A 25092-nucleotide genomic window follows, 5' to 3' on the forward strand; every position below is an offset into this window, starting at 1 on the left:
GGCATGAGGGATAGCTTGGTCAAATAAAGGTTAGAGATGAAATGTAAGAATGCATGAAGAAGGGATAATTTGAAATAAGGCTAGAAAAGATAGTTTGGAGTCAAATTGTGGAGTATCTTAAGTATTAGGCTAAGCGGCTTGCATTTTTTATCCTATGGGTAAAAGGGGAGATCCTGATGGCATGTGAGAAGGGAAGTGATCTGGTTACACATATGCCTAAGTAAATTATTTTGTCATATCTTTGGAAGATAAATTCTGATATTCTCCAAATCAAGACTCTGGTTTTCTAAATTTTTAGAAGACTTCAAATTCAGTCTTTGGAAAATAGCCTAGCTGACATTTATTTCCTTGATCATTTTGAAAATCTCTGAAGAGAATAATTCATTTGGTATACAGTTTTGGCACTCAAGAAAATAGATGGCACAACTCCCTCAGTTGTAATGTGTGCTACTTTCTTTTAGCTACTCTTATATAGTATGATAATGAGAAATTACATGGCAGGGAGGATCTCTCTAGAAAAGGGGGAGGGAAGAGAGAAAAGGGGAGGGAATTATACAGCATCTATACAGCATTCCTGAAATCTCAAAATATTGAAGGATATAAAAGAAAAAAAAGCTAAAATACTTAACAGTGATTCACCCAAAAAATAAAGGAATCAAAATCTGTTTTGTTAGTGATCCATCTTGCATGACCACAAGCCAGTCACTGATTGGTGTTCAGCTCCAAAATGTACACCCAGTTCCTCATTGTAATGCTGTAAAACAAAACAAAAATTATTCCATAATACTTTGCCAAAAATCCAGTGGTATCTGAAGAATCTGTGCAGTCCGGAAATTAAATAATTAAGAGGTTATAGCAGCCAGTTAATTCTTTAGTCACTTTTATAATGACGACTTATTGACCCAAACAAGACATCAAATCTAGATCTTTCCTCTCTTTATAGACAAAATTTTTGAAAATGCACCGTGTAGGAACCTCCTAATATGTACTGAAGAGCAAGAGGAATGCAGTTGGATGTAAGAGGGGCCAATCTGAGTTTACCTTAAGATTGTGATAGTGAGGCAGCTAGGTGCTGTAGTAGATGCAGTGCTTAACTTGGGATCAGAAAGCCTTGATTTCATATTTGGCTTCTGAAACTTCCTGGCTCTATGACTCTGCACAATTCACTTATCTTCTCTCAGATTCATTATCCTTATCTGTAAAATGGGGGTAATAATAGCACCTGCTACCGAGGGTCATTGTGAAGATCAAATGAGATAACTTGGGTAAAGTGCTTTGTAAGCCTTAAAGGGCTACACAAATGCTAGGTAGTATTAAAATAGTTATTATTTTAATGAAAAAAACAGTATAGAACATCAAATTCAAGTAATCCCAGGTGTGGTGCAATGAGAAAAGTATTGGATTTGTAGTCAGTTCTCTGGATCAAATAACAGCACTTGGTGCCTGTGTGACCTTGGGCAAGTCACTTAAACCTCTCTGGGTCTTAGTTTTCCTATCTGTAAAATGAGGGGGTTGGACTATGATCCTATGTCTTCCATGACCCTAAACCCTATTTTGTATGCAAAATAAAACCTAAGTCTGGCAGGTAGTCTGCTTCTTCTTCCTCCTTATCTTTTACTAGATATATGATGAAAATGGCTCCAGTGTATTGACTTGAATTCTGCTTTTTTTCCTGCAAATTGGGAGAGAAAGATGCGAAGAGAGAAGAGTAAAGAATGCCTAGTGGATAATTCACAACTACAAAGTCACCAAACTTCTGAATAATTGATAGCCAACGATCTTTTTTTTTTTGCTCAAAAGCCTAAGCCATTAACTAGCGTAGTGTCATGAAAGTCTAATTTTAGGTTTGAGGATTATGTGGTTTCAGATCCCATCTGTTTTTTTCAACCTAATGCCTTTCTTTATTGGTTCATCCAAAATAAGGCCAAGTTGAGATTGTTGGTTATAATTAAATGGAGTGATTCAACTGGTTGTCTGCATCTGTACTTTGATTTGTTGAGATCCAATATAGCATTTATAGGGCTAAGAGTCAAGTATCATTAAAACATGCAAAAATTTTAAAAAGGTTATATTTGTATAAACCAGTTGAAATTTTGGTATAAAAATTAAGATCTTTTTTTATTAAAAATGCACATTCTTATTTTAAATTTTGTGCAATTTTTGTGCTTTTAAGCATTCTTCTGCATAGTTTTACACCTGGCTTTATTTAGGGCCTGCCCATGGCTAGTGGAAAATGAAATAAGCCTAGATACAGAAGCAGAATGACAAGCCTGGTTTCTTGGCCTAGGCTGAATAAAGTTCCAAAGTAAATAAATTGTGTCATACCAAGTACTTCATTTTGGACTGCTAGATCTTCACATCTCATAAGTTGGAGCTCCCTTTTCCACAAAGTTCAGAGTCAGTCCTCAACCAAAAGTCATGGCCTTGACAATCCAAAATAAAACCCTCATCTCTCCCACTCCTACCCTCAACTTTTATTTGGCAAGTGCTTGTTCAAACTGAAAGGACCTGAAGAGTCAGACACAACTGAAACAACTGAACAGCAACAGGGATATTAACAGGTAGAGATGAAGAAATGGTACTTTAGTTAGGGAGAATGAGCTATGCAAAGGCATGGAGACTGGATGTGGAATACTATATATAAAGAACAAGGTCAATTTAACTTCACTGTAGGTTGTATTAGGGGGAGTAATATGTAATAAGTCTGGAAAGGTAAATTAAGGCCAAATTGTGAAGAACTTTACATACTACACTGGAATTTATATTATTTCATTCAAGAAACAAATGAGGAGACAGTAGAGCAGAGTCAGTGACCTAGGCAGGCATGATGTACTCAAAAGTAAACACTATACTAAGAGTCTGGAAACCTTTGCTCTACCTCTGTTTTTGCCTGTAACTGACTCTGTGGTTACTTAATGAAAATTGCCCTTATTTTAAAATTTAAAACCCCATCAGTTTATCAGCTGATAAAGTTAGGAGGAACTTCAGGAGAGATGTCCAAATCCATGGTCAAGTGGGTCCACACTTGATTGTTGTGGGAACTCAGGATATTTGGCCTAATGGTATCACCACTAGTACTAGCTGGGAGTAAGGAAACTTGTGGTTTTCAAAACTGTCTCTAACATATACTAGCTGTCAGAACATAGACAAGTCATTAAACTTCTTTCTGCCTCCATTTTGCTATCGGTAAAAAGTGAATATTCAGTTACTTATTTGGAAAATGAGGAGGTTGACCTGGATAACTTCAAAAGTCTCTTCTGGTTACTGATCTGTCATCCTATGATATTTATATAGTCTTAAGATTTGTAAAAAATAACGTGTAAATTATTTGGCCTTTGCTTTAAAACAACTCAGTGTGATAGGTACTACAGGTACTATTCTCATTTTCAGATGGGGAAGCTAAGGCTGAGATATCAGGTAACTTGGCGAGGATCACACTTTTAGTAAGTGTTGGGGGTGAGGTACAAGCTCCCAGGGGTCACTAGGATTCACGTTCAATGTTCTATGAGGAAAGTTCTTTGTAAACTATAAAACACAATGCAAATAATGTGTTATTTATATGATTTCATTAGCCCTGAGATTGTAGAGCTCTGCATTTGAAAGGTGATATTTTTCAGAAAGACTTAAGTTTCCAAGACAAGCTATAATTCCTGGCAAACTTGACCCATTTAAACTAATATTGTCTCGGTATGTTTGCTTGTCATTAATTAAAAGCCAAAACCCTGGCAACAAAGGCCAGTTTCTTTTCATATCTAAATTAAAAGTGTCTGTCCAGGCTACTCTTCCCCTAAAGGCAAAGGTCAGTATAAATATAGATCTGCATGCTGTCTGTAAGTCTTGGCTCTCTTCTTAAAATACACTACAATGTTATGGAAATAGATAGCAACTAATACAAAAAGAGGCCTGCTAGGAGGCATTGTGTTCTGTAGTAAAAGAAAGAAACTGCTTGATAGATTCCCAGCATCCATAAGCTATACAGCCTTTCAAGATTTGTGAAAAGGATCTGTTTAACGTTATACTGTTTATCTGTGCAGTGATAAATATAATAGTTCCCTTCATAATAATAAAAAACACAGATCCCTTAAATGCCCATTGAATCATAAACTATTCAGATTAGAAGAAACCTTAGAAGACATAAGGTGTTTATACTAGTGGTCATCTGGCCTCTGTTGCAGATGGCATTCATGTAACATGCTATGTTGGTGTTATATTGACATTCCCCACAAATGCTAATGAATAATTCCTTTTGGTTGTGCAGACAACGAGGCCAAACAAATAACTTAAAAGGCCAAAAAGTGATTTATTAGCTGAGTTGAGGCTTTTCTGAAATTCTGGCTGTCAGCTGCCAAGGTGGTGTGGTTGCCACTTTTGCCATCAGCAGACACAGGCTAGTGTGAATCTGTGTCAGAAGGCAGAAACAAAGAGAAAACTGTTACAGACTGAGTCAGTGAAGGAGGATGTGAAGTAGGTCCGCTGATGATGGCATTTTAATCAGTAGTGGAAGTAATAATAGTAATGATAACTGACATTTAGACAACATTATCCAGTTAGCTAGATGATGCAATGGCTAGAGCTCAGACCTGGAGTCAGGAAGATCTGAGTATCCAGCCTCAAGCACTTACTTACTAGCTGTGTGACCCTAGGCAAGTCATTTAACCCTGTTTGCCTCAGTTTCTTCATCTGTAAAATAATGTGGTGAAAGAAGGTCTATCCCCTGCACCACCTAGCTGCCCCCTCTTAAACATTAGATACTACTAAATGATAGTATTTTCCATTGAGCTTCAACTTTTATTCCACCAATCAAGAAAGAGCAGCTGAAGACTTCTAGTCAGTTGATACGCCAGCTGCTAGTTTCTTCTCACACAGATCTGGTAAAGCTAGCTTTCCCACTCCCTGCTGAATTTTTCTTTCCTCCCCTTCATTATTGCTATCAAATGGCTCAAACCCTAGAGCCTTCTGGTAGCTTTCCCCTGGTTAGGTTGAAAACGCACAAACCACCCCTTTCTGTTATTTATGAAATCAACAGACCTTATTCAATCATTTTATAGTTCCTAAACTGTTATTTGAGTTCTCATTTTCTAAGTTTAATATTTTAAGCCTTAAAAAAGCAGTTACATGCAAATTAGCTGAGGGACCTTGATGGCACACAGCCAGTTCTCAGTTCTCAAAGTTAACCTCTTAACATTTTGTGCCTCTTAAAATGGTTTCTTCGTGTTTGTATTTTATGTTTTTAGTATGAGTGTACTTTCTGTCTCCCTTTCTTCACCAAACTCTTCACATATGAAAGGTCCGTTACTTTATATGCATTGCAAAGTGATTTAAGCCTTTTTTATTTATTGAGTTCATTTTCTCCTTTTTAAAATCAACCTGCTCATGCCATATCTGACAATTGTGAGGTTTTGTTTTTTATTAAAGTTTTATCCCTTTTAGCCACCAACCTATTCACTTAAAAAAGGGGGATGCAAATGTACGTTTTCTGACCCTTTCAGCAACCAAACTTCTGTACAATCGAGTGTTAGAACTGTGTGAGATATTAGGGAACTTCAAGCTCAACCTCTTCCTTTTACACATGAGGAAAGACCAATGGATTTGGAGTCAGAGGTTCTGGATTTGAATCCTGGCCTTGCCACTTAATGACCTGAGGTTAGTCACCTCACCTCTCAGGACTCAGTTTCTTCATTTGTAGTATGAGAATGATGATCTTTAAGGCCTTCCAACTTTAAATCTTATGAAGATCAACTTCCAGAGAGGATAAAGGACTTGCCCAAAGTTATAGGCAAGTTAGAGATAAAACTTGGACTAGATCATAGGTTTCTAGGTATATAGGTTTGTACTTTTTGCACTGTACAGGATAGATACTGGTTTCATTTGTTGGGCATTGGGTCTCTCCATGAGAGAGAAATAACTGATTTTTTGACTTGACTTGAATATTAATCGTAATTTGAAACTTTCCCAAAAATCCTTTCTTCTCTTTTCTGATTAATAAAAATAAAATTATAGTACTTTAGAATGAGAAAAAAAGCCTTGAAACTTACATAGTTGCAGTCACATTGTTTTGCAGGCGAGGAAACTGAGTCAGCTCAGAGAAAGGAAGGATTTGCCCTATATTACCTAATTAATTTTTGTCAGAGCTTTGACTAGAATCCCTCTCTGGATTGTGAGAATAATTCTCCTTTTAAATTTTTTTTTTATTATAAACTTAATCACAAACACAAAAATTTTAAGATGCAAATAACAGGGGAGAGAATTGTATACAGAACTGTGAACTTCTATCACATGGTTGTGTTTTTTTTTAAGCAAAAGATATATAAAGTAGAAAAAGTTTTAGAAAATGTGTGTCTCCTGTACTTCATTTTTATTCTATCACATTTTCAAAAATGTTTTATGGATGCTCATTGTAAATGTATCTGTCATTACCTAATAATCTCCCTCTCCCAACTTGAATTCTTTTATAGTAATAAATATGTATTGTTGACAAAAAAAAAAGTCAGCCCATTGACCTGTAAGGTAGATTCTTCAGGTTATAGCTCTTTTACAAATGAGAAAACTGAGGCCCAGGGAAATTAAATAACTTGCTTGTACTAACACAGAAATCAGAAGAAGAATCTAAACCTAGGTCCTCTTCCTTCTTAAGACTTTAACTCTAGTATACTATCATGCTGAGTGCCAACAATGCTCTTTTTCATGCTAATTTTCTGAATGAGCTTTTTCTGTTCAAAATGCCACAAGGATAGAAATGATAAATGTGTTCTTATCTATCACCTTTCTATGTATGTATGTATATATGAATGTATGTATGTATGCATCTATCTATCTGTCTATCTATCTATCTATCTCTCTATCTATCTATCTATCTCTGTATCTATCTATCTATCTATCTATCTATCTATCTATCTATCTATCTATCTATCTATCTATCTATCTGTGTTACCTTAAAGAGATCCTTTTAAAAAAAAATGCTACCTAGGAATGTATTTAAATAACTCAATGATTGCCTTGTGTGGCAATATCCTACTCTATACCTTGACAACAGGTACTTATTTGACGTGCTATTTTATTAGCAGAAAGAATATTGCTAATATTGTGGTTCCTACAAAGTGCGAGACAGCCCAGACTTCAAGTCCTCAAATCTTGTTTTAGTTTACAGTGTAATAACTCATATATTTTTTAACATGGAAACTCTTTACAGAAACATTTTAAACATAACACATTTTTGTAGCATTAGTTTTGAACTGAATCTGTCCATTTTTTGCTGTTGTATACTGTCTTCTGACTGAATTGAATTCTATTGTTTCTTTTAAAGATAATTTAAAATTTTACTTTGACTTTATACATAAAGAATAATTTTCCTTTAGGATAAGGTAAATGAAACTACTCAAAACACATATAATCTGTCTGCTCTAATCTTTTGTTATCTGAAGGTTTGTTTTTGAATTCTGACTTTTAAAAGATAAATATTTTATGGTACTTCATTTGCAAACATTTACAATGTGTGGCTTACTTAGTATGCTATTTAAGTATCACAAACAGGAAGTTTAGAAATATAATATTTCTCAAATGTTCTCTTTAGTTTTTATTTTACTTGTACTTGTGAGGTCTTTCAAATTATCTCATTAAAATATTTGGTTGATGAGCTGTGATTTCCATATCCAGTACTTTTATTTCATAGACTCATTACTTTTTTGAGAAACTGAGTGAACTCCTAGGGGTTTGTGCACTAGTGATGAAATCTTGGTGAAGAATTCATTTACAGTCATTCAGTAAAATTAAATAATATTTTTATGTCTTTGAAAATAGTCTGCTTCCTAGGAAGGTTACCACAGATAAGATTTTGTTTCATGTTTTAAATTTTGTTGCTTTCACAAGAACAAAATTCAGAATTGACTTTTTTGTTGTTGATCTACTCATAATTTTTGTGAAATGAATTAGTCTCTTTGGGCTAGAGAGTCCTCATCAGGAAAAAGAGAGGTTTGGATTTGACTTCTGAAATTTTGAGTTCTGAACCTGTGATCCTTTGACCTTAGTAGAAATGAATTTCCACCATCTGAGGTGTCATCTCAGGATAATTAACATTAAGTAGTTCTATCCTTATGTTCAGGACAGGAGCTTAATGGAGCTCATTCATTCATTCAGGAACCATTTTAATAAGTGCCAGCTATGTTTGAAGCACTGTTTTAAGTACTGGGCAAGAGTGCTAAATAGCTAACATTAATATAGCCCTACTATGTGCCAAGAACTTTCCAATTAATATCTTATTTGATCATCATAGCAACCTTAGGAAGTAGATACTGTTATTATCCCCATTTTACAGATGAGGAAACTGAGAATAATAGAAGATAAAGAGATTTTTCCAGCATTACATAGCCAGTAAATGTCTGAGGCCAGATTTGAACTCAGATTTTCTTTATTCCAGGCCCTGCCACCTAGATTCCTCCAAGACAAATGAAAATAATGCAAGCGTTTATAAAACTTATAATATAGTAAAGGATACACATACATGTATACATGTGAATACAATACAAATTAGGGTATGTAAGTGCATAAATGGATCTGGATGTAGATATATTCTTGGTGTGACTATAAACTTTCCATATTATTGGGAACAATATGGCATAATGAATAAAGTCCCAAACTTACTGTGAGGCTGACCTGATTTTGAATCTTGCCTTAAACTAATATCTGGGCAAATCAACCTCTCTAGGCCTCAGTTTCCTTATCCAAATGGGGTGATAATAGTTCCTCTCACAGATTATTGTGAGGATTAGATGTTATTATTTATGGAAAGCATTTGCAAAGGTTAAAGTGCTACGTAAAGCACTTTATATAAATATGGTGGTGGTGGTGGTGGTGGCTACGCCTCAGATTTCTAGTGTTAAAGTTTCCGTTAAGTCAGCATTTGTGTACACATATGAATCCATCTCTGTAACAATCTGTCTTCCTCACTATAACCCTTTGTGTTAGAGAGACCACATCATCAAAGGAATAGGAGCTGAATCTGTGATTTCATTAGTAGGAAACTCTCAGATGAGAGAAAGTTCCTTCTAACTATGTAGTTATCACTTTCTCTACTACTTAGTCTAAAAGAGTTACTTAGAGCACTGAAAGCTTAATTGACTTGCCAAGGGTCATACAGCAAATATGTGTTAGAGATGGAATTTGAACCCAGGTCTTCCTGGCTTCAAGGCCAGCTTTCTACTGACTACATAATGCAACTTTACCCTTTCCTCATCTGCCCTAATCCCAATGCCACTCCAGGCCTTGACAGCATTGCTTTTGTTTTACAGAGCCCCTTCCCTGTTGTGTGTCAGCTCCCCCATTGGTTGCTCACTCTTCTGTCCTTCAGGTTGACCCCGTTAGTCCTTGACTTGCCTTCTCCAAGCCACTGAACACTTTTCCACAACTAGGTATTAAGGCACTTTCTAAGCAACGTTAACCAAAAGATCCCCTCTGTATTTTTCCAAGGATTAAAGCTCTTTTAGTTAAGTCCCAGTTTCCTTCACTAAAATGTCAGAATTGGGCTCCTTCTCTGGAGGCTCTCATCTGATTTTAACTCCATTACTTTTGGACTTGTTGCCGGCACCAAAAAGATATTTTTCTCCTCTGGAGCATATTGTGCAGATTATACAACAAAGAAAAACTATAAAAAGTAGCCATTGTATATCAGGTTATATTTTCCTTCTGTTGCTGGTAGCCACACCTTTCCCCTTTTAACCACTATTTCTCAGGTTTTTATTTGCTCTTAAAGTTTTTATTCTGTTTTTTTTCACTTATCAAGTATTCATTTTTTCTCTCTGCTTCCTCCCCTTACACACACACACACACACACACACACGCACACACACACACACACAGAGTGGGGGGAGGGTGTCTCTGTATCATGTAAGCATAGTAAAGCAGAACAAAATCCCATATTGTTCACTTTCATTTTTTATTTGTATCTGAGAGACTATTTTGATTTTCATAAATCCCTTAGGATTACAGCTGTCTGGGTTTAAACCATCTACTTTTTTCACCCACTTTCTTATTCTTTCAGGGTTCACAGCTCTGTTCTTTACCTGAAATTTCTCCATTCCAGTGTTGTTATGGTCAGAGTAGACCATTGCTCATGGACTCCATTGTTTTCTTTTTTAATCTAAGGTTATATGGGTGGGAGGAGGAAGGGAGGAAGTCACTGGGATTCTGTTTGTATTGGTGCCTGTCACGGATCAAAAGAGAATAATAACTAGGTAATGACTAAGGTAAAAATGTATGTCTCTTAAAAAAGAAAATAAAATGAAAAATTCTTAAGTTTTCTGATGCTAGACAAACTCAAAAAGCACAAGAATAGAAAGTTATTTTTATGGGTCAGCTTAGGAATTGTTATTGTTACCCACACTCTTAGCCATGTGTTTAAGTGCCTTCGTTTGTGTGGTCAGAAGCCTACTGTACAATTTTGGTTGTTTGAAAAGTGAGAGGTCTTCCTTTCATTAAATACTCAGTTGTCCCAAATTCTTTTTTTTGCCAAGATTCTACAGTTTTGAAATCTCAAAAGTGAGGAGTCGCATTAATATATTATTGCTATTCAGTGACGTTAATTTTTTTTAACTTACTCCTAACTTGGGAAAAAATGATATTTGATTTACTACTGGACAAATAAAGGCATTGAGGATTGGCCAAGAAGAGTGGTCATAAGTGATGGTGGTGAATCAGAAGGATACTCTAAATAGAGTTCTGTTTAAAAACAGACACTTTTTTTTTTAAAGCCTCCCCTCCCCACAGCTCCTTAAATGGCTGAATTGCTCATTTCATACATGAGTTAAGTGTGACTTGAGCAGTGAATCAGTATTTGTCAGCACTCAGTATCTGGCTTGTATTCTGACTTTCCTTACAAGATCTCAAGAGAGGGTCTTTGTACCACCTACTTCCCACCCCACACAGAAGAGGGGGGGAGTGAAAAGTCTTTTTAAACTCCTACTGTTTTGAGTGATGATTTTTTTCCAACGTTGTTTGAGTCAGCAATTGTTTATTTGCCTTTACTTCTTGCTGCCTTTCCCCTTTTGTCTCTTCTACTGTCCCTTCCCCACTTCAGTCACAATTATCCCTTTCATTTTAGGGCAGTTTATCAATGTTCCTGTCTTTGTATTCTTTTTAATGAATTTTTTGAAATAGACTGTATAGAAAAGGATGGTATCATCAGTGTATTCATTTTTGAGCAGCATTAAAACATCATTTCTGACCATTATCAGTTATTGGTGAAGTTGTCTGTAATTCTTTACTGCTATGATATAACTTTTGAAAACCAATCCTGATTCAATCATAAATTTAAACTAAAATATTTTCCCTTCTGCTTCTCTCAGTGAAGTCCTTTAGTGGTGTAAGACTTTTCCCGGATAGATTGAATAATTAGTTTTGTGAGAGAGGAACAAATCTTTTTTTCTCAAATCTAGATTATGTGTGGATATATAGATAGATATTAATTTTTTAAATTCAAAGACTAATAGTAATGGGAAATTATTAATCCATTCATGGATAGAATCTCCTATGCAGGCCATATGCTATTCTCCAAACCCTTGAAATAACCTAGACAAAAGCTGATTGCAGTCTGATTTTGTCTCTCCAGTTTCCTTCTGTGTGGCCTGAATTTCTGACCTGATCATTGCCTATTGCCTGCAGCTTCGTGTTCTGATTGGATAAAAAATGGATTGTTTTCTAAGGGAATGGAGTAAAAGAGGACAACTGTAGAAGTGGTGCATCACTCTTTGATTTAAACTGTTAGAATTGTTCATTGGTGATAGTAGATTGAATAAATGGAAGATGTCAGTATTTTGAGTAAATCAGTGATATGTGTTCCTTCTTAATGTAAACTTAACTGAAATATTCTAAGAATCTCATTTTCAGTTAGAAGAGAAAAGATCACAAAATAGGGTGCATGTTAAGATCTGATACTTTTAGTGTGAAAATTCAAGTAGGTAGAATTAATTTTCTTTTGGCAAATATGTTGTGACAGTTGTCTTGTTTTCTTATGTATAGATTGATAGATAGATAGATAGATAGATAGATAGATAGATAGATAGATAGATATAGTACTTCATTTTTGATGAGCTAGATCCAGCAGTAAGGAAGTAAAATTATTAAAGCTATACTAAGGCCAGATTCGGTGGCACAGTTTAGTGCTGTTTGGGAGACTGAAGCTGATAGACATCCTGAACTTGGGAATTATGAGCTTCATTGTTTAATCAATTCAGTCATGTCTGATTCTTTTTGATCCCATTGGGATTTTTTTTTTTTTTGCAAAGATACTTGGAGTGATTTGGCATTTCCTTCTCTGGTTCATTTTACAGAAGAGGAAACTGAGGCAGAGTTAAGTGACTTACCCAGGGTTACACAGCTAGTGAGTGTCTGAGGGCAAATTTGAACCCAGGTCTTCCTAGCTCCAGGTCCAGCACTTTTATCTACTGCACCACATAGCAATGGGCTAAATTGACAAGGTGTTGACACTAAATCTGGCATAAGATCCCAGGAGTTGAGGGAGACACTTGAATTCCAATAGAGGGGTAAACTTGTTCCAGTTGGAGTCAATAGTGGTATCAAGTTACTCCTACATTTCCAGCCTGGGCAAGATAGATAGACCCAATGTTAAAATAATAATTAATAATACTAAGGTCATAATTTTAAAAAGGTATACTAAGTAATCACTCTTATTCAGGTATTTGAAGGGGCATAAATGATTATTTACATTTATCCATTGAGCTTCCTCAAGGCTCATGGGGCTGATTATGAGTAGCCACTGAAACAGAACTCTTCCTATTTTTTTTGGGTCACTGCACATCTATACTTTCTATGTACCCCTCTTACTAGCAATGAATTATTTTTCCGTTTGAGGAGAGACAAAGCAAATATTCTATAAAATGTGTAGACCTCCATTTGTTAACTTTTCTTTGGAAGATATCCCTAAGGTCAGAATAAGCAGTAGAAGAACATATACCATACTTTTTTCATGGTAAATTGAAAGTTTTAGTTTTAACCTTTCTAGTTAGCTCCAATTGTTTCCTCATCACCACCACTACCATCCCATATCCTTTTGGCCTGTTGCCTTTTCATATAATGTAATTCAATGTAATTAGAACATTTATTCAATTTCTATTATGTACAAGACACTGTGCTAGGTACAAGTTATAGAAAAATGAAAGTTGTTGCACACTTGGGTTCTGTGAGGGAATACAGTATGTACAAAAAGAAGTATTAACAGTGTTTTACAAAGTAATTTCTTGGAGGGATCCAAAAAGGCTTTGTATCAGAGGTCAGATAACAAACATGAGCCAGTGTTTAAATAATGAAAGAAAAGCTATTTATTAGAATTCATTTTGTAGTTATATAGTATGCATTTTTTTGTTTTAGACATGTTCTGAGAAAGTATAGAAAATGAATAGCCAACAAGAAAGGTGGTATAGCTTAAAAGTATCTCCAGCATTGATAAGATCTGTGTTTTTTGGTGTTAAAGTTCTCTTTTAAAATTGTTTAGAGTTTTTATTTATACCTTTTGTTTTTATGTAATCTGTCTCCTATTGTATTCCTCCCCCAACTCCCTCTCAAAGAGTAATCCCCTTATCTTAAAAAGGGATGAAGAAAGAAAAAAAATTCCCAAAATATATCAAAAAAAGTCTGATGTTATAATCATTATCTCACACTCATGGTCTCTACTCTCTACAGATAAGCAGGCGGACTGGGGATTAAGTGTCTTGCCATATTTCTTCTTCTGCACTTTTTGATTTTGTAAGATTAATTTTTGATTATTTTGTTTTTGTTATTCTTTCCATTTACATCGCTATCATTGTGAATTTATTTTCTTGCTTCTGCTTACTTCACTTTGCATCAGTTCATAGAAGACTTTTTCTGTTTCTCCATATTCATCATGTTTATCATTTCCTACATTACAATAATATTCCATTACATCTGTAGATCACATTTTGTTTAGCCATTCACCACTATAAATGGGCATCTACTTTGCTTCCAGTTCTTTGCTGTGCTGCTATAAATATTTGGACATGTCTAAAGTCTCTCTTTTTGTCATTGACCTCATTGGGCTATATGCCTATCAGCAGAATCTTTGGGGTAAAAAACCCCCAGACATTTTAGTCCCTTTCTCTGCATAATTCCAAATTGTTTCTGGAGTGATTGTACTATTAATAACTAAATCAACAGTGGACTAGTGTGCCTCTCTTCAGCACTGTTTCCATTTTTTTGTCATCTTTGCAAATTTGCTAATAAAAGGTGAAAACTGAGAGGTTATTTTGGTTCACATTTCTTTTGTTATTAGTATTTTGGGTTCTTTTTTCATGGTTGATAATAATTTACAATTCTTTTTAAAACTGTTTTACAAAATTTTGAAAAATGAAAGTAATTTTTGAGATTCACTCCAATTTTTGAGGATACTACAAAGATACTAAACTTCATGTCTAGCATTTTTAAATTGCTAATTGATAAATCATCTCTTATAAGCTGTTCTGGTAGAACAGATTCTTCCTTGGTTAAGACGTTGAACTCAATGACTTTGAAGTCAACTCTATTGCCATTACTTGTTTGGGGCAGCAGCCATGGGGACAGAATAAACCAGAACTGAGATGAATTGGCAGGTCGAATGACTGGAATTTCCATGCAATTCCAATCAATGCATATTTATCATGTACTTGCTAGTGAATAAGGCTCCTGTAGTAGGTAGTAAGGATACATACACAAAACCAAAACATTTCTAGCTCTAAAACAAATTATATTTCATTAAGTAAAATAATGTGTACACTGGTTTGCAAAAAATAAGATAATTTGTGGAGGGAGAATCACCAAAATCTAGGGCAATCAAGAAAGACTTCCTAGGAGAGTTGTCATGGAAGCAGATGCTTAAAGAAAGGCAAAGGATTCTAAGAGATGGAGATGAGGGAGAAGTCTATTCCAAATATGGGTGGGGGGAAGGATTAATTCAGGAAGTGAATAGAAGGCCAGTTTGTCCAGACCATAAAATGTGTTGTGTGTGGAGTACAATATGGAAAAAGACTAAAAAGGAAGATTGGGGCCAGATTGTATAATGTTTTAAATACCAATTTGAATATTTTGTAACAAATCTTAGAAGTTCTAGAGAATGCCTTTCAAGGATCATCTCAAGAGTTTCTTTCTTTAAGAGTTGTTAGTGTCCCCCATCACTATTTTTGATAAATATCCTGTATCTGTGAAAATGTTGTTTTCCGTGATTAAAACGCAAACTTCTAGATAGTTTTAAATATTCATTTGTGTCACCACCTAGAGCCTAGCACAGTGATTATCATGTGATAGGTGAATGATCCTTAATTGTTTGAGCCATTGAAGATTTATTAACTATGGCAGTTACATAATTGTGATATCATAGGAAGATTATTTTGACAGCCATATGGAGGGTGATTTGGGGTGTGCAGAGACTTGGAATAGGCAATCAGTTATGTTGTTGTTCAGTTATTTCAGTCATGTCTGACTCTTTGTGACCCCATTTGAGGTTTTCTTGGCAAAGATACTGGAATGGCTTGCCGTTTCCTTCTCCAGCTCATTTTACAGATGAAGAAACTGAGGCAAACAGGGTTAAGTGACTTGCCCAGGGTCACACACAGCTTCTAAGTGTCTGAGCCCAAATTTGAACTCATGAAGATGATTCTTCCTGATCCCAAGCCCAGTACTCTATACACTGTTCCACCTACCTACCCTTAACCAATTATGTGTCTACTGTAATAACAGTAATAATAATAACAGTAATCTAGTAAAAGATCACAAGGACCTGAACTAAGTTAATATCAGTGTCAGTGGAGCTAAATGGATACATACAGGAGATATTATAGAGGTAGAATGACAGGCCTTAGCATCTGATTGAATATGAGAAGTGATGGATGGGGGGCGGGGAACCAAAGATGACTCTTAGGTTATAAACCTTATTTAGTGATGCCCTTAAAAGCAGTAGCTGTGATAGTCTCTTGCACATTTTTACTCCTTGAGAATATGACTAAAATAGGAGAAATTATTAGAATAAATATGGTATTGCTATCTTTAGTATAATATTTTACAAGAAAACTTAAGTTGATAGTTTACTGTGAAACTATATTTCTTGGCATTCTTTGGCACACTGATGTTGTCTGACTTTTCGAAAAGTTTATTATGGTCTGTGGGCCATGGGGTGTGTGCATAGTTTCATGATTATAGCCTTTTGGGGAAGTTATCCACTTGTGGCTTTATTTTCAAGAAATGGTGTGGTTTCCTCTCTCTTTACATATCCTTAAGAACTTTAGAGGTCATGGCAATTGTAGAGCTGAAGGATTTGACATTTTGGACTTTAGTTTTCATGAAGTAAGTTTAAACCTTAAAAGGTCTATTCACTAGTATGGGACAGTGCAAAGTCTGTTTGACGAAAAGTTGTGAACAGAAAAACCTGATGATGACAACAATTTCTCTATTTGAGAAGTTGCTGCAACAACTTTCTGGTCCATCGTTCCCTTAATCAAAGGTACTTAAGCTTCAGGGCATCCTTTCTTACTCCTTTCTGTTCACATGCCGCTAGATTCACACAACTTTTTCTTTGTTTTTTGATGATAATTTGAAAGTGAGGTACCTAGAACAGAATTCAGGACTCCAGGAATAGTTTGACCAGCACAGAGTTACAGCAGTACTATTTTCTCCTTTGATCTGGGTACTATATTTCCGTTAATGTAATCTAATTGGTGTTCTAGCAGCCTGGCCTCACTTTTGGCTCAGGTTGAACTTTTGGTCACATGAAATTCCCACATCTTTTTTCATATGCTGTGCATTCATGTGGTACCACGTCCTGTATTACTATAATTTATTTATTTTTAACCTAAATATAGGGCTTATCCCTTTAAAATTTCACTTCTTACTTTGACTCCATAATTCTAACTTATTAAATTTGTCATGAGTCTAATATGTTAGTTTTCTCTCCCATTTTTGTGTTAAAATGCAAATTTGATAAGTATACTGTTGTTCCTTTTGGTGTTATAAAGGTTGAAAAGACAGGGTCAAGGACAGAACCTTATCTCTGAAACATTTCTAAGGCCTCTTGTGCTTTACTGTAACCTTTGCCCCTTTCCATCACTCTCAGTGAGTGAACGGTTATTTTACCAAATGGTCTCCTTTTGCTTCTGTTGGTCACGAATTCTTATAGAATAAACAGTCTGAGCTTTGGACTCCATCTGCAATGTCAGTTCTTTTCATTGCTTGACAGAAATGCTTAAGCCTTGGGCTGTACTTACATCATCTGTGATGTTGACTGTTGCAGGAACTTGAGGGTGGTAGCTGAGCTTTGCAAGAGGAGGAACTGTCTGTTATGGAGTGTATTAAATAAATGTTGAGTTTTCCAGTGCTGACATGCAATTTCTTCTGACTTACAAATAGTTATTGGGAAGAAACCGTGTTTCTGTCTTCTTTAAAAGAGTAGTCTCACTATAATTTTGAAAAACATGATTAAGTGAGGCCATACATATTTTTGATCATTTCTTTAAGGAATCATATTAAAAAAAAACCAGCATGAAAAGGAATGTTTCTTTACCTGTGTAAATTTTGTAGATTTTTTTTTTTTTTAAATCCAGACTTGTGAGTTGATTCATGTGGAGTACTGTCAAGGGTAAAAACACCTTCCACCAAAACGGATCAGCATGTGTGTCATATATAGTCTCAGAGAGTTGCTTGGGAGCACTGAGAGATTAAATGACTTGCTCAAAGTCCCACTGTTAGTGTATGTCTGAGACAGTGTTTGAATTGAAGGCTTTCTGAGTCCCAGGCTAGCCCTTTCATGACTAATAATTAAACAGGAAGATGTCATACTTTGTGTGCTATTCCTCTCGTATTAAAACATCTTTAGAGCTTTTCTAAATTGCCTTATTTCTTGCCTTTAAAAATCATGTTTTTTGAAGATTCCCATTTAAAAATTATTACAGGCTAATTGACTGGCATCTGATGAGTCATGTGGTCCCTGGGTCCTGTGGGTATTAACTGAGTGCTTCTCAGAGTAACATTAACCTTGTGATCCTAGAGACCTACAGTAATGTGCCATGGAGCTCATGGTACTTGCGATTCAGTTTTAATACAGGACTAGCAATATCTTGTGTATGTACCTGAAAGTTTTATAAAGGCAGCCCCTGAAGCTTCTTGTTAATTTCCCCCCCTGGTCCTGTCAGTGCTGGGGAGAACCTAGAAGGGAGTGGATAAATCATTTTTTTCTCCTTAACATCATCCACATCTCCTAGCTGGACAACAGAGAGGAGATGTGCAATCTAGTTTTATACCTGGGGCAACAGGATAGACAGGCACTCTCAGTTAGAGGTGGGAGATGGGGTGGAGACAAAGATCCTGGAATCCCATCTCAGAGGGTTGGGGATTGGGTAAAGGCTTTTACTTCCTGAAGATCATTTGGAGCTTTCAGTCCAATCCAATCCAACAAGTATTTATTTAAAGCGCATACTATATTCCTATATTGTAAGAGTTTGGCTATGAAAGCAAGTAGAAATATAGATTATTTTCAATCAATCAGCAAGCATTTATTAAGCAATTAGTATGTCGCAGATACTATATTAAGCACTGGGGGGGTGCAAAGGAGAAAGGGAAAATAGTCCTTATAATTAAGGTGTTTACATTCTGAAAGTAATAGAGAACAATAGCATTTACTGAATAAGGGGGTGACATGGCCAGTTCTCTTTAAAAAAATAACTTTGGTAACTGTGTGGAAGATAGGTTGGACTGGGGAGAAACTTAAGGCAAGAAATCCAATAAGGATGCTATGACAATAGTTCAGGACCTGAAGTAGGATGGTAGCTGTGAGTAGAAAGGAGGAGACATCACTAGGAGTTTTCATGAAGACAGAAAGTATCATATGGCAGATGATCGAATGTGTGACATGAGTGAGAATAAGGAGTCAAGAATGACAGACTGGTGCCAAAATTTTGAACTTGGGTGAGTGTCAGGGTAGAAAGGTAAAGATTACTGCCCCTTAGAAATATTCCTAAGAGGGGAGAAGATAATGAGCTCTGTTTTGAACACATTGAGTTAGAGATGCCTATAGAACATCCAATTGTAAGTTAGTTCTGTGGGAATGGAATTCTAGAGAATGACTATAGGTTTTTCTTAGAACAAGTCTGTCAAAAACAGATGAAATCATCAAATGAGAATATAGAGAAATTTATTCTTTTCTTTCTTTCTTCTCACTGACCTCCAAACTCAGCAACTTGCCTTTCTACCACATCATTCAACTGAAATGGTTCTCTCCAAAGTTACTAATGATCTCTTAATTGCCAAATCAATGACTTTTCCTCATTCTTCATCCTTCTCTACTGCTCAATATCATTTGACAATGTCAGCCACTCTCTGATATTCTCTCTTGTCTGCATTTTCATCACTCTACACCTTGCTGGTTCTCCTACTTCCTCAGCCTCCCTTGTTAGATCTTCATCAGTGACATGCTGACTGACTTTGGATGTTACCCCCAGTCGTTGTCCATAGTGGTTAGCATAATATCTGGAATGTAGGAAGTGTTGAACAAATGCTTTTTTAAAAAATAAATTTTATTTTTTTATTTTTATGCGACTTAAAAAGAGAGAAAAAATCAAATCAGCAAAGCTGACCAATATATTAAACAAATGTGACAATATTTACACAGTTCTTCTGCCCCTTCCCCCCAACTCATGTCTCTTGTTCTTTATCATTTTACAACATTCATTTTCCATTGTTTTGTGGTTGTTGTAGGTGGTTGTAAGTTGCCTTACATTGTTGTGTAAATTGCTTTCTTGGTTTTGCTTACTTTTGTTTTGCATCAATTCATGTATTTCTGTGCTTCTCTGTATTCATCACAGTCATTGTTTCTGTGGAACATTAATGTGTAATGTTACACATTAATAAAACTATACAATAGTAAAATTACTGTGGCACAGTAGTGGTCCATTACTTCTTAATAAATGCTTGTTGATTAACCCAGATCTAAGCATAGTGAGCTATCCTAGTCAGTAGGGACCTGGATGTTCAGGATGATGAAAATCCAAGATCCTACTAGAGCATGTTACCTGGAGGTGGAGTGATCCCATTCTTTTCTCCCTACCTCATCTATAGCCCATGTGCTGGGTACTTAGCTTGTTCCCAGCAGGGAGGTTTGACTTCCCTAGATCTTGAATGAGAGCAGGAGCTTGGAATATGGCCATTTTATCACTATTATTAGCCTCTCAGACTTGGACCACAGTGACCATAGCTGCTTCCTCAGTGACTACAGAACTAATTTGATTTCTTGTGAATTTGGTGATGTTTCGGGGTAAACAGCTCATCTGCTTTGCTCTAGTTGTAACTCTACCAGTCACAAAGTGTGGAGAATAAGTTGTATTGTAGGTGGTTAGTCCTTTGTTCATCTCCATTTATCTGATAGGTATGGGGTTTCTGTTAAAAGTGGTTTCATGACCTTAGAGATCTGTGTTTTAAGGGGTTTCCACTAACTTTAGTGAACTAGAGCCTTAATTTATTAAATAGTACCCCTGTGGAAGAGTTAACAAACCCCTTAAGATTTACTAATTTGTGCCCAGGGAGCAGTTTATTCATTTTTTCCATTTAGGTCAATGCCCCTTTTTCCTCCTACTTAAAACTAAAAGTGCTTCTGAGCTTCCTTTCTGTTGGATTTTTATAGACTTTGTTTTCTTTATGATAGTGAAAAGTGAGAATGTGTTCAAAATTATGCATCCAGAATTAGTTGTATATGCCTCAAATATGGAAAATTAGCGTACAAGCTTCAAATCACCAGGATGACATTTTTTTCTATTATCATGTTAGCCTTTGATCTATATAATAACACTGCCCTGCTGATATAAAAACCCAAATTACTAATTTTTAGGTATAATTAAGCTATGAAAACATAATGATTAAGGAGACTTTTGTTTGAACATGTATTAATGCAAAAAAAGGAAATTGACAGTGAAAATGACTAGATTATTGAGAAGCAGAATGGAGTAGGAATATAGACATAAGACATGGAATAATTATGAGTAATTTTTAAATATGGCCTCTTAGGACTTTGATTTCTTTATGTTTATAATCCTTTTGCCCAATGCACTTGCTAACTTAATGAGCTATTGTAAGGATTTTGGGGTTAATGCTTATATAATCCTTTGATTAGGGAAAGAAAAGAAAGAATGGAGGGAAAGAAATCTACTACCTTATAGGTCTTTTTTTATTGTTTTACTTATTAGAAAGTTTTTCTAACTTTTATACTGTAAAGTCACATGCTAAATATAATTTTTTTGTTCCAGAATTTCAGGATTGTCTATTTTCCACACTCCTAGCACTGCATTCTCTATTGTAGGACACACAGAATTTAAACTATCTGATTCAACTGCACCCATTTTTCAGGACCTCTAGACATAATATATTGGATGGGACTAAGCTGTCCTGCAGAACACAGCAAACTATGTAAATAAAGGGTGACAGCTTCACTTTGAATTTGCTTCACTGGATCATTTTAATTTATTAAAAAGAAAATTTGAGAATGTCCAGACTTTTACCAAAGTTTGTAGTGGATCTTTAGCAGTAACTATAAAAAATTGTGTAATGCATATGCATTTGGGATAGCTGACTAGTTGGAAACTTTTGTTCCTTCCCACCCCCCCTTTCGTTTCAACTCAGCATTTATTTATGAATGCCTACTGTGTAGAAAACTGTATTAAGGCCCTGGGGAGGCACACAAAGTTTAGGTGAGACATGGCCTCTGCCTTGTTGGAGAGAATGATACAAATGAGCGACTGTCACATGAAATAGAGTACTACACTTTCTATATGTGGATATAGTTGGTGCCTAACAAATTGAAAATAAGATTGGCTTTCATACTGTAATGAACTTTTCAGGGGCTTTTTAGCATTGTTTTTATAGTTAAATAGCCATAATGCTCACTTAAAAAAAAAATTATGATGTTTTGAGAGTGGACTTTGTGAGAGTATAGAGTTTCCTAACTCAGTAGGTAGTTACAAATAATGCCAACACACACATATATTAAAATGTTTGTTGTTTTCCTGAAGCTAAGCTGGAGGGCTAGGATCAGATGCCACTGCTTGATAACCTCTTCATAATAATCAGATCATGAATCCCTGATGAATACAAGGGAGCTTTCTGTTATCTCATAATCCAATGCATTGTATTAACTTCACTTGGCAGTGTTGTTGAGACTTTGAACATATGCTTTTTTATCACATCAAAAAAATTGCATGGCTTGTTCTGGAAAAATTTCCCATTTATTTCTTATTAGCTATTTGTCATAATTTAGGACTGTATTGGTATGGAATTGTCCCCCTAGTGATCCCCCTAGATGATTAGATCACTTGTACTTTCAGAGGAACTATACCTTAAGTAGTCTGTTAAATTTTTTGGTTGTAATAAAAGTTCCATCTTAAAACATTTACCGTTTTCTTTCCATACAGAGCATGGTTTATATCTGTCATCTGAAGCCTGTGGTAAGTTCTGACTCTAGTAGTGAGTTTCTCTCCCTTTTAGAAGAAAAAACATGTTTCGGAATGGGCTAGTGAATTTTAGAGAGAATATTAAAAACAGGAACTTTAAGCATGTTTTATATATTTGTGAGTACTAAAAGCCACACATCATGATATGGAATGTTATTTTAATTATCTTTGTTTTTCATTTAGAGATCCTAACTTAGGATGTTTTTGAATGGAATGTAGTGCTCCATCATAGTCTATTAACAGTTAATTTATCCTATTCAGATAAATCATTTTTACCATAACATACTCATTTTCATATGTAAGTACTTAGTATCAAATATGCACAGTCTTTGTATTCTAAACTACTTATTTTCTGTATATTGATGAGAACTGATTTTTCTCTTCATGTATGTGCATGAACAAAAAAGAATCCTATAGTTTTTTGGTATCTATAAATGTTAATGAAATGAAACTACCAAGAGTAATTTTTCATAGTGGGGAAAACTTTTCAAAAACTACATAATTTGCAACAAAATCTTATTGTTCCACACTCTGATGAGCTGCTGTTAAAAGTCACATGCCTATTGTGTTACTACCTTTTGCCTTGAAGTCGTTTCTCAGTATGTAAGATTTTGGCTGAGAGGTGCAGCTTTTCACTGGTGTTATCTGTAGCAACCAGTCTTATAAATGTTTACCAGTGCCTTTTTCAGTGTTATTAAGATTTGAAGAAATGCTTTTCTGCAGAGGTTTAGAGAAAAATCTTGAGATTTTTTTATTATGTAATATCAAGAAGAAGCAACCATTAAGAGTTTGGGTTTTCATGTTTTTATCCAGTCTTAAAAGTTAATCTTTAGGTAAGTGCATAAATGCCTAGATAAGTAATGGGCATTATTAGAGTAGTCTCCTAAAGTCTAAGTAAAAAAATCTTTCTGTTTTACTTAGAGCTTATTCTTTGCTTAGATCTGTGATTTACTTCTTTATTTCTTTTTTAACCAGGTATATAACACCAGGATTGTATTATATTTGCCTTCCCCAAAGCTAATGTCTAAAATTTACCCCTAGTTGGTTAAGGCTTTTAAAAACCATTCCAAAACTGTGTCTTCAATGACCTCTTCCCCCTTAAATATCTCCTATGCACTTGGATTTCAGAGGAACTGGGGTCTGCTATAGAAGAGGATGGATGCAATTTTTACTCTCTTAAGAAAGAAAGAAAAACATTTTGAAAACAAAATCATAGTCAGCCAAAATGGTTTCCAACTGATCCATGGCAGTTAAGACAAAATGTCAGCTAACATTAGGGAAATACTTGAGAAGAAGGAGTTCAGGCAGCATGAACCTTTCAGACAGAGCAGCAATCACTGATTGCTTATTTTCAAAGATATGGTTTGGCCTTGAAATATGTTTTAGTTTAGACTAGACATCAAGGCACTATTATATTGCCTCCTTTCTTCTCTCCTTTTCTCATCCTCTCCCTCTCCCTGTGCCTCAGGAACATACAAACCTGCCTCATGCTCTAGTGTGTACGCTCCTTCTGAGTGAGGAGTAGGAAAGAGTTTTGGACATTGACTTCTACCTAGTTTGTAGGTAGGAGGAGCAAGATTGCCCACAATAGAAACTGGGAAATGTTGAGAGGGCCAGAAGAAAGGGAAATTTTGTGGGCAAAGGGATAGATAGGTATGTGTTTAGGGAGAGTAGGGAGACAAGTTGGAAAGTTTTGTCAAAACTGGTTTAAAGTGACAATGAAGCAATTTTCAGAAGTTTGAATGAGGATTGTCCAATCATTTAAATTACTTCCAGAACTGATTAGTTAATGATGTATAGTAGGAAAAAGACTGGACTTCATTTAGGAATCAGATGACCTATTTCTACATTCCAGTTCCAGGATCTGAGTAAGACCTGTTTGACCTAAGGCAACTTACTTCCTTGAGTCTTGGCTTCTTCCATTATAAAATGCAGAGTTTGGATTAGTTCATCTCTAATGTCCCTTCCACCTCTAATACTTTGTAAAAAGCTCCTTTGCAGTTGTAATGTATGTAAAGTGGTTTGGGGGATAAACTGAATCAAGATATTTTACCTTTACCCCTTCCTTTTTGTGTGTGTATGTGTCCAGATTGTCTTCTCTCTTACAAAACTTTACCAGTGTAAAATAGATCTGTAATTGTATGATAAATAGTTTATTGACAATAGCAGTAATTTAAGGAAGGGTAGCATGTTTTATAGGCATTGCCTCAATAATTCTTGGTGAGCATTAATTGGCCTTAGTAATATTGTTTGATTTAGTAGAGGTAGATTTGATGACACACTTATATTTGACATAATGTATTTCAAACACTTTGGGGAGAAAAGTGAAGCTGTAAAAAAAAAAAAAAGAAAGTGATTCTTTAAAGTGAAATATAAGCCTGTATTGTAGCTATAAATTTGCCACATAAATAGATAATTCTTAAGTGGACACAGGAGTATATTATAAGAAGTTTGACTTTTTTTAATGGCATTCTGTTGTTTCACTTTGAACAAGTACACATAGTAGGCACTTAATAAATGCTTTTTAACTTGACTTGTTGCCTGGCTTTGTTCTTCCTCTGATCAGAAAGGACTGCTTTGATTTCTTTGTTGTTGTATTTTCCAAAGTGCT

The 25092-nt window shown here is 35.4% G+C and overlaps 1 protein-coding gene across 5 annotated transcripts in view; it reads left to right on the forward strand.

The window, feature by feature from the left end:
• The window catches only part of TRIO (trio Rho guanine nucleotide exchange factor), a 509362-nt gene that overhangs the window by 35451 nt on the left and 448819 nt on the right, over positions 1-25092 (forward strand). For 3 of the 5 annotated variants that reach the window (XR_011966271.1, XM_072605443.1, XM_072605439.1), the window contains exon 2: positions 22443-22475. The exons of the other annotated variants lie outside the window; for them this stretch is intronic. Coding sequence is in view for 2 of the 3 variants with exons in the window: in XM_072605443.1 (XP_072461544.1) it covers positions 22443-22475 (33 nt within the window). In the remaining variant the exon portion in view is untranslated. The remainder of the gene's footprint in view (positions 1-22442; positions 22476-25092) is intronic. 5 annotated transcript variants of the gene reach the window in all.

This window comes from Notamacropus eugenii, chromosome 4, assembly GCF_028372415.1.
Source record: "Notamacropus eugenii isolate mMacEug1 chromosome 4, mMacEug1.pri_v2, whole genome shotgun sequence".
NCBI lineage: Eukaryota > Metazoa > Chordata > Mammalia > Diprotodontia > Macropodidae > Notamacropus > Notamacropus eugenii.